The sequence below is a fragment of the Amblyraja radiata genome, chromosome 18 (assembly GCF_010909765.2).
Source record: "Amblyraja radiata isolate CabotCenter1 chromosome 18, sAmbRad1.1.pri, whole genome shotgun sequence".
In the NCBI taxonomy this organism is placed as follows: Eukaryota; Metazoa; Chordata; class Chondrichthyes; order Rajiformes; family Rajidae; genus Amblyraja; species Amblyraja radiata.
In genome coordinates this window covers 29,104,714-29,121,411 of record NC_045973.1, presented here as the reverse complement: position 1 = coordinate 29,121,411, position 16,698 = coordinate 29,104,714, and the positions used below count along the sequence as shown (strand labels likewise).

Here is a 16,698-nt window from a genome sequence, read left to right as displayed (position 1 = left end):
CATTCAGGGAAGGAATTTGAAATCCTCGCCTTGTGTGGCTGACAAAGGACTCCAGATCCATACATTGTGGTTGACCTCCCAAAGACTCCAAGCATAGGCCTTACAGCCATAATTCAAGGATATTTTAAAATATTTTTTAGGAACAGGCGATCACTAACGAGCCCAACGTGTGTTGTCCATTGCTAATTGTCCATGAGAAGGTGGTGCTGAGCCATCTTTTTGAACTGCTACAATCCTAGTGCTCTGAAAGAGTGAGTTCCAGGATTTAGACCCAGCGGCAAAGAGGTGCAGGTGATACATTTCCAAATCTGAACAGGGTACAATTTGGAGAGGAATCAGCTGGTGTTCCCATGAACCTGCTGCCCTTACCCTTGTTGTTGGCGATCGTAGGTTTGGAAGATGCTTTCGTAGAGTCATACAGTGTGGAAACAGGCCCTTCCGTCCAACTTGCCCACACTTACCAACATGCCACATCTACACTAGTCTACCATATCCTTCTAAACCTACCCTATCCATGTACGTGTCCAAATGTAATGTAAATGTTGTGATGGTACTTGCCTCAACTACCTCTTCTGACAATAGACACAAAATGCTGGAGTAACTCAGCGGGACAGGCAGCATCTCTGGAGAGAAGGAATGGGTGACATTTCGGGTCGAGACCCTTCTTCAGAAAGCTGAAGAAGGGTCTCAACCCAAAACGCAACCCATTCCTTTTCTCCATAGATGCTGACTGTCCCACTGAGTTACTTCAGCATTTTGTGTCTATCTTCGGTTTAAACCAGAATGTGCAGTTCCTTCCTACACATACTTCTTCTGGCAGCTTGTTCCATATACCTGCCATCCTTTGTGTAAAAACAGTTGCCCCTCAGGTTCCAATTAAACTTTCCTCTCTCACCTAAAACCAGTGGCCTCGATTCCCCTACTCTGTCATAGAGTACACAGGCCCCACATGAAACATTTCATGGTAGGATCCCTCTGTGAAGAGTTTCCAAGGGGAATATCACATGAAGACATAGGTTCATGGAAACGGGTACTTCAGCCTTACTGTCGCACACCAATTTACTCTAATTCCATTGATTCTACCACCCACCTATACATCATAGGCCCTTTGGCCCACAATTGGCAACAGGCCCTTTGGCCCACAATTTTTGTGCTGAACATGAAGCCCAGATAAATTAATCTCACCTGCCTGCACGTAATCCAGATCCCTCCATTCCCTGCATATCCATGTACCTATCTAAAAACTGCTTAAACGCCACTATCGTGTCTGCCTCCACCATCACCCCTGGCAGTGTGTTTCAGGCACCCATCACCCTCTGTGTTTAAAAAAAAAAACTTGCCCACATATCTCCTTTAAACTTTGCCCCTCTCACCTGAAAGCTATGTCCGCTAGTCTTTGACATTTCCACCTGGGGAAGAAGGTTCTGTTGGAGTAGCTAGGTGGAATCAGTGCAGTTCCCTTTTGTTGATGGCTTGCACACATCTCGTTTAAGGATTAGATTTGCTCACTTTACAGATGGTTTAAATATCCTCTTCTCTTTTCTCTCCATTCGGTGTGATGTAAGATGCAACTGTTGGACGGGTTACGGAACTCCGCTCCTTGGACACACAGAGTAATATAATCCGGATTGCGTGGAGGGGATTGTCCCAGGCAACAGCGTACAAGATCATGTGGAAACGTGCAGACGGTAAGTCTTTTCTGTTGATAGCTTTAAACTCGTCAGCTTCCTCTGTCTTTCCAAAACGCCTCAGGCTTGCAACCGAACGGTATGAATATTGACATGAACGTCCAATTTTAGGCTTAGACATTTGAGATACAGTGTGGAAACTGGCACTGGCTCTGCCCTACACTAGCATTATCCTGCACACTAGCGACAATTCACAATTTTTACTGAAGCCAATGAACCTACAAACCTGCACATTTTTGGAGTGTGGGAGGAAATCGGATCACCCAGAGAAAACCCACACGGTCACAGAGAGAACGCACAAACTCCATACCGACAGCACCTATGGTCAGGATCGAACCTAAGTTTCTGGCGCTGTAAGGCAGCAACTTTACCAATGTGCCACTATGCATTAATGTTTTTTTGATCCCACATGAAACACTAGGGACAAATCCTGAGAAAAGAATAGAAATACATGTCCTTCACCTCAGTGTTACCACACATTGTTCAGTGTTTTGAACCAGGTGCCTGTTCACAAGTAACTCGTGCATAAAAGGTCTTGAGGTGATGACAGGTGTTGTTACCTTGCACTGGCAACCGTTCCATCCTTCACAACGTTTCCCTTTGTTTGAGTTAGGAACCGAGGAGAGCAGAATCCTGAGTGCTTCCGTGAACACGTTTGACCTGGTAGGATTGCAGTCGAACACCGTGTACGTCATTGGAGTTTCAGCAATGGTAGGGAGCAGACTGGGAAATCCTGCCACCTTCACAGTCAGGACCGGTGAGTTACCTGACCATCAGTCATTATATTATCATGTAACTTTATTAAAGGAAGAGTTTCCAGACCTGTCAAACGGCCCGGAGAGAAAAATGATTTGCTGCATTGTGGAGACATTATTATAGTATGTAAGTAAGTAAATAAGTACATTTTATTTATATAGCACATTTAAATCAACTCGCGTTGAAACCAAAGTGCTTTACATAAAATAAATAATTAGTAATAAATAATTACATAAAATAAATAAATAATAAGTTTCCGTACATCCATAGAAAAATTAAAAGAAAAGAAAAATGACACAACACATTATAGAATTCAACATGAACGTCCCCCCACAGCAGAATCAAAAATTTCCACTGTGGGGAAAGGCATCGAAAAGTTCAGTCCTCTTCCTCTGTGATCATCCGAGGTCGGGGCCTATTTGTGGCCTCCGCTGCCAGTCCGATGTTTTCAGGCCCTCTTGCCGGGAAGATGGAACTCCGGCGCCGGGTGAACACTCCTATATGATTATAGAATCATATAGTACCGAATGAGGCCATTCAGCCTTTTCTGTCTGTGCTGACTCTCTGTAAGATGACTAATATCCACATAGCAGGGTGCTGGGCATATGGAACGAGCTGCCGGAGAAGGTAGTTGAGGCAGGTACTAAAACAACATTTAAAAGACATTTGGACAAGTATATGAGTTTAGGGGGATGCGAGCAAAACGCAGGCAGGTGGGAGTAGTCTAGATAGGGCATCTTGGTCGGCATGGGCAAGTTGGGCCAAAGGGCCTGTTTCCACACTGGATGACAATGAAGTGCCCATTGATAATTTTCCAAATTAGGATGGGGTGCGGCTTGGATGTGATCTATAGATGGTGGAGTTCCCATGCACCATGGTGCCGTTTTCCTGCATTCCTTTGCAAAATATGAATTTGTTTGCTTGCTTGTAAAAGTCTACTTTCTCTCCACAAGCATTTGTCACAGGAGAGGTGACCGACCTTCAGGTGGTTGAAACGCAGAGCACACGGATTCATGTCCGCTGGGTCGGAGTTATCGGAGCCACGGCGTACAGGGTGACGTGGATGCGAGCGGACGGTGCGTGTCCTGCCTTGTCAGCGGGTTGGGTCCGCGTGATACGAGTTTGAAGTGTCTGAAGGTTTTCTCGGGCCTCCATTCGCTCTGCTGAAGCCTATTCATAAGTCACAGGAGCAGACTTAGGCCATTCAGCCCATTGAGTCTACTCCGCCATTCAATCATGGCTGCTCTATCTTTTCCTCTCAACACCATTCTCCTGCCTTCTCCCTGTAACCTTTGACACCCTTACTAATCAAGAACCCGTCAATCTCCGCTTCAAAAATACCCAACGTCATGGCCTCCACAGCCGTCTGTGGCAAACAATTCCACAGATTCATCACCCTCTAACTAAAATTCCTCCTCATCTCCTTTCTACAGTTAGGTCCTTTTATTCTGAGGCTGTGCTTTCTGGACCTAGACTCTACCACTAGTGGAAGCATCCTTCCCACATCCACTATCCAGGCCTTTGACTTACATTGTGTAATATTGGGTCCACAACATTACCAGTTGGCCCAACTGGTCAGTTGGTCAGTGTTTTACATGAGGTAGAAACAAGGAACTGCAGATGCTGGTTTATATAAAGCGACACGAAGTGCTGGAGTAACTCAGCGGGTGAGGCAGCATCTCCGGAGAACATAGAAGGGTGACTGATTCTGAAGGCCTAAAGGATTTTGATCCGAAACGATGCCCATCCATGTTCTCCAGAGATGTAGCCTGACCCACTGAGTTACCCCAGCACTTTGAGCGCTTTACATGAACTTCCTTTCCCTCTTCCTCAGCTAATCCCCATCAACACATTCCCTCTGTTCATTTTTCCACAAACACAACAGAATCACATCCCCATTGGTTTTTCACTTTGACCACAATCTCCCCCAATCTCCGTGTAAAGATATTTCACCTGAACTCACTGTGGAATTTATTAATGGGTGCCTTATATTATTGATTGATTGATTGATTGATACAGCATTGACACAGCATGGAAACAGCCCCACTGAGTCCACGCTTACCATCAATCACCCATTCACAGTAGTTATATGTTATCCCACTTTTTGCATCCCATCCCTACATACTAGGGACAATTTACAGAGGCCAATTAACTTACAAACCTGCATGTCATTGGGATGTGGGAAAAAACCCGAGCAGCTGGAGGAAATCCATGTCACAGGGAGAACGTGAAAACTCCACACAGGCAGCTCCTGTGGTCAGGATCGAACCCGGGTCTCTGACACTATGAGGTAGCGGTTATATCAGCTGTACCACTGTGCTGTCCTTTTGCATTAATGCCAGGTTGTTTGCGGCAGTGTATTGGGGGCATGATCCTCAATTTGTGGAGATTCCACGGAATTCCTGAAGAGTTGCCAACCCAGTGGAGTCAAAATGGGAACCTTGCTCATTCAGTCTTGGTGCTCCTCCAATCCCGACCACTTGTGCATCTCTGGTTCTCTCCTCGTTTCTTAAGCACTGGAATTCTTCCCTGATCTCTCTCCACCTCTCTTTTCCTTTAATACACTCATTCAAACTTACCTGTCCAGAATCATCCTGCATGGGGCTGTTGCCAAATTATGCCTGTGAAGCACTACGTGAATGCCTTAATACAGTTGTTGTGGACATGCTCTGTGTGACTGGTTCATTATTTTGTTCACTCAGGTGTCAAGGACAGCAGATTCCTCAGCAGTGGTACTACCTCTTTCGTCATCGAAGGCTTGGAGCCCAACAATGTTTATGCAATTGAGATTTCGCCATTAGTGGGATCCAGAGAGGGGAACCCAGTGACGGTGACTACAACAACCAGTAAGTGGTGAGGTTGCAGCCCCACTGTTGGTAACATTGATGCTGTGCAAAAGAAATAGGTGCAGGAGTATCCCTGTGACCTCTCAAACCTTTCAGTGAGTGGGGTAACAGGCCCATTTGATAACCAAATTGGTAAGCTATACCCATTTGACTGCATTTGACCCGTCTACATCAAACTCTTTCCTTGCTATTTACCTGTCCAAATGCCTTTTAAATATTGTTATTATAGCTGCCTCAACCACTTCCCTTGCACCGTATGGATTTTCCCTTGTACTCAGTACCCTGTCTCAGTGGAACCGATGTGCTACAATGCAGAGAACTATAGTCTGCACTCGGTATCTTCTCTTTCGCTCCACCTACAGTACTTGAATTTGACTGTTTTTATGTATATTATTATCTGATCTCCGATTCAGATTCAGATTCAGATTCAAACTTTATTGTCATTGTGCAGTGTACAGTACAGAGACAACGAAAAGCAGTTAGCATCTCCCTAGAAGAGCGACAAAGAATATGAGCAATAAATAAATATATTTACGTGCATACAGTCAAAGTAGTGCAATTATTTTTTCCTGGTGTTCGGGGGGGGGGGATTGGCAATCACCGAGGTACAGTGTTGAGTAATGTAACAGCCGCAGGGAAGAAGCTGTTCCTGGACCTGCTGGTCCGGCAACGGAGAGACCTGTAGTGCCTCCTGGATGGTAGGAGGGTAAACAGTCTGTGGTTGGGGTGAGAGCAGTCCTTGATTGGATAGCATGCAAAATGTTCGTGGTACCTTGGTACATGTGACAGTAATAAACCTAAACATATTCTTGTTCTGAAGCTCTAATGATTTTAGTGTGAATTTTGACTCAAGGTGGAGCTAGGAATTCTAGTGGTGTTTAGCAAAGATCTTATAGCGGAGCAAGATAGGCTACTCCTGCGAAATGCAATGGACTGGATCCGCTATAGGATCTTTGGTGTTTAGCATTGAATTTTAACTCCAATCGTGACTATGGGTGTTTATCCTGAGTGTAGTTTGTGATACTCTCAGATTTTTTTTGTTCAGATTTTGGACTCGAGGTCAGGATTGAACTTGGGTCTTTGGAGCTGTGAGGCAGTAGATCTACCAGCTGTGGTGCCCTGCTGTCTCAGAATATGGTCTTTATTTAGGTGGTATTTATTGAAGCTTTGTGCACAAGAGGGTTACTGCCTAGCCTGCCTACACACTGACTTCCAAAATGATTATATTGCGTGCAGGAGCAGGCTTGAGGGGTATGATGGCCTACTCCTGCTCATATTTTCTTGTGTTCTTATCCTTTGTTGTTTTTCAAAATAGGACTACCAAATACTTTGTGTTCACATAAGGGATGAGAGAGTCCTTGGAAGAACATCTCTCCCAAAAGATTCTAACAACTAACTCCCACCTGGAAGTCTAAACTTTCAGGTGGGAGTTAGACTTCCAGGTGGGAGTTAGTTGTTAGAATCTTTCCTCACCACCACATTTCTAGTGAGGCAGATCATCAATAAAGCTCTTCATAGGTGGCCACTTGGCAAGAGGTGAGAAGTGTATAGGAAAGGCAAGAGTAAACATCTATAAATCTACAGGAACAGAGTTAGAATAAATGATGAGAATTATTTAGTCTGGGATAATTTTATTGCCTGCTCGTATTAATTTAGTTTAGTTTGGAGATACAGCATGGTAACAGCTTTGGCCCACTGAGTAGACACTGACCATTGATCACCCGTTCACACTGGTTCTATGTTACTCCACTTTCCCATCCACTCCCTACACACTAGGGGCAATTTACAGAGGGCAATTAACCCGCAAACCCACATGGCTTTGGATGTTGCCAAAGGCCACATCAGGTTTTATGTTTTAGGTTTAGTATTGTCACATGCACTGAGGTACAGTGAGAGCTTTGCTTTGCATGCTATGTATACTATACAAAACTACAATCAAGTCAAACGCAAATACAATAGGTAGAACATTTAGAAATTGTGCTTTACGGCAGGTAGAAAAGATTAGAATGACTTAAAAGATTAGAATGATTGTATTAGTTGATTTTTAAGTTTAGGTTTATTATTGTCACATGCACTGAGGTATACTGAAATGTTTTGTTTTCATAATCATAATCATAATCGTAATTTATTAGCCATGTTTTGCAACATATGAGGAATTTGGTTTGCCATGCAGTCATACCAAAAAAGCAACAAGACACACAACTACATAAAAAAATTGTCATAAACATCCACCACAGCGGCTCCTCCCCACTCCCCACTGTGATGGAAGTCTTATCTTCTTTCCTATTTTACACCCGCGGTCGGGGGAGTCGAACTATCCACAGCCGGCGATCGAGCTCCCATGTCAGGGTGGTCTAATCTCCCACATAGGGGCAGTCAAACTCCTGCGGCTTGGAGTCCCCGAAGTTGGCCGCTAACCAGGGACCGCGAGCTCTACGATGTTAAAGTCCGCAGCTCCCGCAGGTTGGAGCACCAGAGGACGACCCCTGGCAAAGGGATCATCCGCTCCAAGATGTTAAAATCCGCAGGCTCCGCGGTTTTGGAGCTCTAGAAGTCTCAAACAAGAGGCTGCCAGCTCCACGATGTTAGGCCGCAATGCAGACGGAGATACGACACAGAAAAAAGTCACATCCCCGTCGAGGAAAAAGATAAGAAAAGCTTCCCCCACCCCCCCCCCCCCCCCCCCCACCACCCCCACAAATACAAAACTAAAGATAAACTACAACAAACTAAAAACACAGAAGGAAAAAGATGAAGACAGACCGTTGGCGAGGCAGCCATCGTGCGGCGCCCCGTGGTTTTGCATGATATCGAAACAGATTGGAATATACCATATTTAAATACAATCAATACATACTCAAGTACATTAGATGGTGCAAAGAGGAAGACTGCAGAATATAGTTCTCAGATTTGTTCCATCGACAAAGTCCAATGTCCTCTATGGGATAGAGGTGAATTGGACAGTACCCAGCTTATGGAAGGACCCTTCTGAGAAGAGCTTGCAAAGAGTCGGTACGATTCAACACCATTTTGCGACCAGGCATAGAACTGTAACGCAAATTCTAAAGTGCCTCGTCTGCAGCCTAGAGAGAAAGAAGGAATGAACGCCACATTTTCTGCTTGTAAGGACGTTTTGATGGCTGTGACTAACATATTTCTGTGGTATTTTTAATCATAAGATTCCATCGTGGGAGATGTGACCAAACTGAGAGTGACCAAGATTCGAAGCAACATGCTCCAGGTGTCATGGACTGCAGTCGGCAGGGCTTCGGTGTACAAAATCACCTGGAAGAATTCTGATGGTGGGTTTCATGGTTCGCCGGTGGTGCAGAATCTGTGCCAGGGTGTCTCCTACTCCTCTTCATCGTTGCAATTGCCCAGTACCAGATCTTTACTCTCCCCAATGTAGCATGAGGGCTATTTTACCAGACAAATAATATAGCGGAAAGGTTTAGTTTAGTTTATTATATTTGTAGTTTAGTATAGTTTATTATTTCTCCTGTACTAATCTACAGTGAAAAGCCTTTGGCTGCATGACATTCAGTCAAGGAAAAGACTGTACATGAAATCAATCAAGCTGTCCACAGTGCACAGATAAAGGGTACACAATTTAGTACAAAGATATAACATTGGTTAGTAAAGTCCGATTAAAGATAGACACAAAGTACTGGAGTAAGTTAGCGGATCAGGCAGCATCTCTGGAGAAAAAGGATGGGTGACATAGAAACATAGACAATAGGTGCAGGAGTAGGCCATTTGGTCCTTCGAGCCTGCACCGCCATTCAATATGATCATGACTGATCATCCAACTCAGTATCCCATCCCTGCCTTCTCTCCATACCCCCTGATACCTTTAGCCACAAGGGCCACATCTAACTCCCTCTTAAATATAGCCAATGAACTGGCCTCAACTACCTTCTGTGGCAGAGAATTCCACAGATACACCACTCTCTGTGTAAAAAATGATTTTCTCATCTCGGTCCTAAAAGACTTCCCTCTTATCCTTAAACTGTGACCCCTAGTTCTGGACTTCCCCAACATCGGGAATAATCTTCCTGCATCTAGCCTGTCCTACCCCTTAAGAATTTTGTAAGTTTCTATAAGATCCCCCCTCAATCTTCTAAATTCTAGCATGTACAAGCCGAGTCTATCCAGTCTTTCTTCATATAAAAGTCCTGCCATCCCAGGAATCAGTCTGGTGAACCTTCTCTGTACTCCCTCTATGGCAAGAATGTCTTTCCTCAGATTCGGAGACCAAAACTGTACATAATACTCCAGGTGTGGTCTCACCAAGACCCTGTACAACTGCAGTAGAACCTCCCTGCTCTTATACTCAAATCCTTTTGCTATGAATGCTAACATACCATTTGCTTTCTTCACTGCCTGCTGCACCTGCATACCTACTTTCAATGACTGGTGTACCATGACACCCAGGTCTCGTTGCAACACCCAGGTCTCGTTGCAGATGTTTTGGGTCGGGACATCCTTCAGGCTCCATTAAAGTCCTATCAATAATTGTTCAAAGGTCTCCAGTGAGGTAAATGGACAGTCAGGACCGCACTGTAGCTGATGAGAGGACTGTTCAGTGGCCTGATATCAGCTAGGTAGGAGTTCAGAACTTGTGAGTATGGAAATGAAGAGCAGTAAAATATGACTTTGAATTGTTGGAACAGATCCACCATTTGCTAATGTCTCTCAGGGAAGGAACGAGATATACTTACCAGACCTAGCTAGGGTATTGTGTCTGGTGAACCACCCGGTGGTTCAACAATGTGATCACCATCACATTCTCTGCGGCACAGTGGCGCGGCTGGTAGAGCTACTGCCGCACAACGCTGGGTTGGTCCCTGTTCGGCGTGGACCAAGTGGGCGAAAGGTGCGGTAACTCTCTGATCAGGCTGAAAATCTTACTTTATGTTGCATTATAGAGCGTTTTTGTTCAGATGGGTGTTGTTTCAATGCAAGCTATTTTCCGATCCTCTATTTTAGGAATTGAGGAGAGTGAAATTATCAGCGGCGAGTTCAAGACATTCGAAATCAAGAAGTTGAAGCCTGGGACCGCTTACGCTATTGGAGTCACACCGGTAACGGGAAGCAGAGAAGGAATCTCTGTCAATATAATGGCTAGGACCAGTGAGTATTTGGTGGCCTCTGCAAGGCTTGGTGTTGGGAATGTGTGGAGGGAGATTTTACACTGGACAATGTTCACATCAGTGCAGACCCAAGCTCAGTGAACTGAACACCTACGCTCAGTCCGCCTTGGCCTACGCAATCTCGCGGTTGCCAAATAATTTAACTCCCCATCCCATTCCCATACTGACCTTTTTGTCCTGGGCCTCTTCCACTGACAGGGTGAGGTCACACGCAAATTGGAGGAACAGCACCTCATATTTTGGTTGGGCAACTTACAACCCAACGGTATGAATCTTGATTTATCTAATTTCAAGTAACCCCTGCATTCCCTCTCACTCTGCCCTTCCCCACCCTAGTTGACCTGCCAGTTGAACCGTTTGCATCCATATATCCCTTCGGGGGGGCTCCTTCCATAAGTAGGGGTACTGTCCGATTCACCTCTACCCCATTACAGACATTGGACTTTGTATAAGGAACCTGCCATGCTTTGTCCAGCCTCTCCTCTCTCCCAGCTTTCTTTCCCCCTCCCTCCCTACAAACAGGTTGTAGAAGGGCCCTGAACCAAAATGTCGCTGAAATGTTCGCCAGAGATGCTGCCAAAGCCTCTGAGTTGCTCCAGCACTTTGTATCCTTTTTGTTGATGGCATTGATGTGCTACCATGTTGAGAACTATATTCTGCACTCTGTATCTTCTCCTTTGCTCTATCTACTGCACTTGAGTTTGAACTGATAGTATCTATGTATGGTATATCTAATCTGTTGGGACAGCAAGCAAGACAAAGTTTTTAGCTGTAAAACTGCTACACATGACAGTAAGAGTTAAGTGTCAAGAGTATGTTATTGTCACCCACAATGGAACAATGAGATTCTTATTTGCAGCAGCACAGTAGATATGTCAATGCTGTACTCTGTAAAACATTGATAAACAATATCAAAATAAACAATGAAAAAGTTCAGTAGAATATATATTCTACACGCGCATACGCACACGCACATGCACGCACACGCACTCACACCCACACTCACGCACATACACACGCACACTCACATGCACACGCACACTCACACTCACACTCACACACACTCACACACACACATCCAAGACTATGATGTTTGGAGCTTATTTGGAGGTTGTAGTGTTTAATAGCCCTGATGGTTGTGGGGAGAAGCTGTTCCTGAACCTGGAGATTACAGTTTGAATGTTCAGGCTTGAAATCTAGTAACCAAAGTGTGTGATTCCTCTGGTGTGGCTGCAGCATTGTCTGATGATGACCTGGTGGCTGGAGTCAGTGACGTCAGGGTGCTTGAAGCTCGCAGTAACGTTCTACGTGTGTCGTGGGTCGGTGTCCGTGGAGCCACGTCCTACAGAATCAGCTGGAAACGCAGTGAAGGTAAGTCGCCGATGGCCAAGTCTCCAATAAATATCTCCAGCTCTGAACGTCCACTTCAAACACCATCCTCTACCTCTAGAGCCCCCTCAAAACCATAATTGAACAAAGAAAGTATTAGTACAGTGATTAAGTTACTAACTGTGCAACCAAACCAATCAAGAGACAGGAGCTCAAATCTCACTTTTGCTGGGGAATTTAAATTCATGTTATTAAATAAAGTTGGAATTTGGCAATAAAAGTTTGCCTCAGGAACCATGGGACCACTGGACTGCAATAAAAATCCATCTGGTTCATTACTGGTCTACAGGGAAGGAAATGTGATATTATGTCCCAGTTTGATCCAGGACCCACCAATGAACACAAATCATAGAATAGTACAGCTCGTGATTATGATGCTAAATTAAACTAATCTCCTCTGCCTGCACATGATCCACATCACCCCATCTGCCTAATGCTCTTGCTCGATTGATCTTCCACATTTTTCTCCCCACCTGCTGCATTGCAACTGGGCTTCCCTCCCCCTCTGCCAAATTAATTAAAAATCTCCCGAGTAGTGTGAGCAACCCTGCAAGAATGTTGGTCCCCTTCCAGTTTAGATGCAACCTCTCCGCCTTATTCTGGTCAACCATGTACCTAAAGGCCCATCTCATGCAGCAGCTCTTTAGCCACATATTTATTCATCCTACCCTCTCTGGTATGCGCCATTGGGAGTAATATTGAGATCACAACCCGAAAGGTCCTGCTTCTTAACCTGTGGGGCCACACAGTGGCGCAGTGATGGAGTTGCTGCCTTACAGCGCCAGAGACCCAGGTTCGATCCTGACTATGGATGCTGTCTATACGGAGTTTATATGTTCCCATTGTGAATGCGTGGGATTTCTCCGGGTTCTCCGGTTTCATCCCACACTCCAAAGACATGCAGGTCACAATCTGAAACGTTGCATATTCCTTTTCTCCAGAGATGCTGCCTGACCCGCTGAGTTAATTGGATTTGGTAAAATTGTCAATTATTCCTAGTGCTAGTGTACTGTTTGGCATGGACTCGGTGGGCCAAATGGCCTGTTATCTCTCAAGTCTAAAGTCCTGCCTAGCATCCTAAACTCACTTTGCAGGAAAACATCCCTCTTTCTACCTAGGTCATTAACACCAATGTGTACTGTAACCTCTGTCTGTTATTCTTCCCGCTTCGGAATGTCCTGTACCCACTCCGAGATATCCATAATGCTGGCACACTAGGGAGGTGACACACTATTCTGGAGGCTCGCTCTCAGCCACAGAAATACCTGTCTATTTCTCTCACGAATGAATCCCCTGCCACTTCTGTTTATCTTTCCTCTTCTCTCCACTGCTGTGCATTAGAGCTAGCTGTGGTGCCATAAACCTGCAGCCAAGTCCCCCACAACAGAATCCAACACATTCTACCTGAGGGGGGTTGAATGACCACAGTGGATTCCTACAACATCTACTGCCCTTCCCAGTGGTCGCCCACTATCTTTCTTCCTGTATCTGTGGTGTGACTAACTCACGAAATCTACTATCTCCAAAATTCTCCTCATCCAGGATGCTCTGAGATGAGATAATATTTTCCCCAAGTGAAACGTCTTGGACTTTTTTTCAACATATGATCTTCTGATCCCTCCAAAACCAATCGGGCTTAAAAAGCTACATATGACCAATCGACAATAGTTGTTGGAGTAGGCCATTCGGCCCTTCGAGCCAGCACCACCATTCACTGTGATCATGGCTGATCATCCACAATCTGTACCCCGTTCCTGCCTTCTCCCCATATCTCTTGACTCCGCTATCTTTAAGAACTCTATCTAACTCTCTCTTGACTCTCTCATGCACTAGCGCTATCCTACACACTAGGGACAATTTAGATTTTTAGATTTTTTTTGCCAAACCTGCAAGCCGTGGAATGTGGCAGCAAACCGGAGCACCATGAGGAATATGAATTGTAGATATGAGCATGAGATAGAGGAGATAACCCTGAATATATTTTGGAAAGTAACCAAGGTCTCTTGTTGTTTCCCTTCAATGTTTCCAGGAGGACCTGAGACCAGCAAGGTTGTACCTGGAGATGTAAGCACCATTGATATTGTGGATCTTGAAGGTGGAATTAATTATCTCGTAAAAGTTGTTGCGTTGATTGAAAATCGAGAAGGACACCCAGTAACGATCACTGCTACTACTCGTAAGTTACTCATAGCTACGATACTATTCCATGCTTGATGTCTCCAATGGAACCATTTAGCTTGTCATATCTGTTTGTACCCTCCTCTTGCCTGTTGCCTGTGTCTTCATAAGTTGTCGGAGCAGAATTAGGCCATTTGGCCCATCAAGTATAGTCTGCCATTCAATCATATCTGATCTATCTTTCCCTCTCAACCCCATTCTCCTGCCTTCTCCCCATAACCCATGGCATCCTGTCTTCCTATCTATAGTAATTTAATGTCCTCATAAAAATAGCCGTGGTCCCTGATTCAGCTGCCAAGGTAAGTCTATGCTTTCAGCAGCTAGTTGTTTGCTACTATGATGTGCATTCATTGCTGAGTGACAGAGAGGTATTGTAAGCATTCTTGTAAATGTGGACAGGTTTGCAAACATTATTCAGGGAGCAGAGATGAGGACAGGGATTGTCACGGGACTAAGGAGGCGTATAAACATTCTTAGAAATATTATCCCATGCCGTGTCTTGCGATCTCTTCTGCTAAAGTCCAACTGCTGACCTTATTCCTAGATATGAATAGGCACAATAAAAGAATGCAACCAACCAACTTCAAAGATTTGGCAGCATCAATCCAGGTTCAATCCTGACCTTGATGGCTGTCTGTGTGGAGTTTGCACGTTGTTACTACATTTCCACATGCATGCCCTGCCCCCTTCCCCACCCACTCCTCTCTGTGACTGCGTTAACCTCTTGGGTCTTTTCTTTGCATTGAAATCACAGCTGCAGTTGAGCATCCACTGGGAGGAGTTGGGAATCTGCGTACCATCAGCTTAACGACAAAGCGGATTCAGATTGCCTGGAACAGTGTGCCAGGGAGCACGGGATATCGAATCTACTGGAGGCTGGCTGAGGGTAAAGTGTTCAGAGCGATATAGAGTGTCATAAAGCACTGAAACAGATCTCTCACCCCAACTTGCCCATGTCGACCTCGATGCCCCATCTCACTTGCCCACGTTTGGCCCAAATCCCTTTACACCTTACCTATCCTTGTACCTGTCCAAATGCCTTTTAAATGTTGTTATTGTACCTGCTTCAAGCACCCCCTCTGGCAGCTTGTTCCATATCTCATACCCACCATCCTCTGTGTAAAAATGTTGCTCCTCAGGTACCTATTTCCCTCTCAGCTTAAAACTATATCCTCCGGTCCTTGATTGCCCTACTCAGGGTAAAACATTCTGCCCATTCACCCTATTTATTTCCCTCATGATCTTATACATCTCTATAAGATCACCCCTCAGCCTCCTGCAAACCAAGGGCTATAGTCCTAGCCTGCCCAACCCCTCCCTATAACTCAGCCCCTCAGGTTCTGGCAACATCCTTGTAAATCTTTAGCCCAACCTGTCCATGCTGACCTAACCAAGCCATGTACACACACACACTGAAAGTAGTCTTTGACTAGGTTATATTTAGAAAAACTACTTATTGAATAAGATTCTGTTTTGTCCACAGGAGGCCCAGAGAGCAGTAGAGTGGTTGTAGCAAACATCAACACATTTGATATATTGAACCTGCAGTCTGGGAGGAGTTACGTCATTCGAGTCTCCTCAGTTCGAGGTGATCGTGAAGGAGCTCCCACAACAATCACTGTCAAAACAGGTCAGTTAACAAGGAATTGCAGATGATTAATTGCTGGTGCATTTACTGAGAATTTTGCTATATTTCTCATTTTAGTTTAGTTTATTATTGTGAAGTGTACCGAAACACAGTGAAAACCTTTTGTTTGCATGCTATCCAGTCAAAGAAAACACAACGCATGAAAACAAGCAAGTCGTCCACAATGTACACATTCAGTGTAAAAATGTAACATTGCAGTCCAGTAAAGTCTGATTAAAGATAGTTCAAAGGTCTCCAGTAAGGTAGATGGGAGATGGGTAACACACTCTAGTTGATGAGGTGGACAAAAATGCTGGAGAAACTCAGCGGGTGAGGTAGCTTCTATGGAGCGAAGGAAATAGGCAACGTTTCGGGGCGAGATCCTTCTTCAGACTGATGTGAGGGTGGGGGGGGGGGGGGGGGGGGGGAAGAAGAAAGGAAGAGGGGGAGCCAGTGGACTGAGGGAGAGCTGAGAAGGGGGGGAGAAAGTAAGGACTACCTGAAATTAGAGAAGTCAATGTTCATACCGCTGGGGTGCAAACTGCCCAAGCGAAATATGAGGTGCTGCTCCTATTTACGGTGGGCCTCACTCTGGCCATGGAGGAGGCCAGGCCAGAAAGGTCAGATTCGGAATGGGAGGGGGAGTTGAAGTGCTGAGCCACAGGGAGATCATGTTGGTTATTGTGAACTGAGCGGAGGTGTTGGGCAAAGCGATCGCCAAGCCTACGCTTGATCTCAGCGATGTAGAGCAGCTGACGTCTAGAGCAGTGGATGCAATAGATGAGGTTGGAGGAGGTGCAGGTGAACCTCGGTTGCACCTGGAACGACTGCTTGAGCCCTTGAATGGAGTCAAGGGGGGAGGTAAAGCGACAAGTGTAGTCTTTCCAGGTGCGGCAAAGATAGATATATTTCTGGGGGATTTTGGGATGTGGGAAATGGTGCTGAGGTCAGAGATTAGTTACAAAATGATGGCACAGGCTCTGAGGGCCAGATACCCACCTCGTGCTCCTAATTCTTATCATCTGTAGCTCTGAAGCTTTAACCAAATTATTTCTAAAGGG

At 45.2% G+C, this 16,698-nt stretch overlaps 1 protein-coding gene across 7 annotated transcripts in view; it reads left to right on the top strand.

Moving 5' to 3' along the window:
- The window catches only part of col7a1 (collagen type VII alpha 1 chain), a 240,098-nt gene that overhangs the window by 67,328 nt on the left and 156,072 nt on the right, over window positions 1-16,698 (top strand). For all 7 annotated transcript variants that reach the window (XM_033037000.1, XM_033036999.1, XM_033036996.1 and 4 more), the window contains 10 exons: window positions 1,566-1,688; window positions 2,302-2,445; window positions 3,398-3,520; window positions 5,147-5,290; window positions 8,470-8,592; window positions 10,280-10,423; window positions 11,680-11,814; window positions 13,862-14,008; window positions 14,765-14,896; window positions 15,494-15,640. In XM_033037000.1, coding sequence (XP_032892891.1) covers window positions 1,566-1,688; window positions 2,302-2,445; window positions 3,398-3,520; window positions 5,147-5,290; window positions 8,470-8,592; window positions 10,280-10,423; window positions 11,680-11,814; window positions 13,862-14,008; window positions 14,765-14,896; window positions 15,494-15,640 — 1,362 coding nt within the window. The remainder of the gene's footprint in view (window positions 1-1,565; window positions 1,689-2,301; window positions 2,446-3,397; window positions 3,521-5,146; window positions 5,291-8,469; window positions 8,593-10,279; window positions 10,424-11,679; window positions 11,815-13,861; window positions 14,009-14,764; window positions 14,897-15,493; window positions 15,641-16,698) is intronic.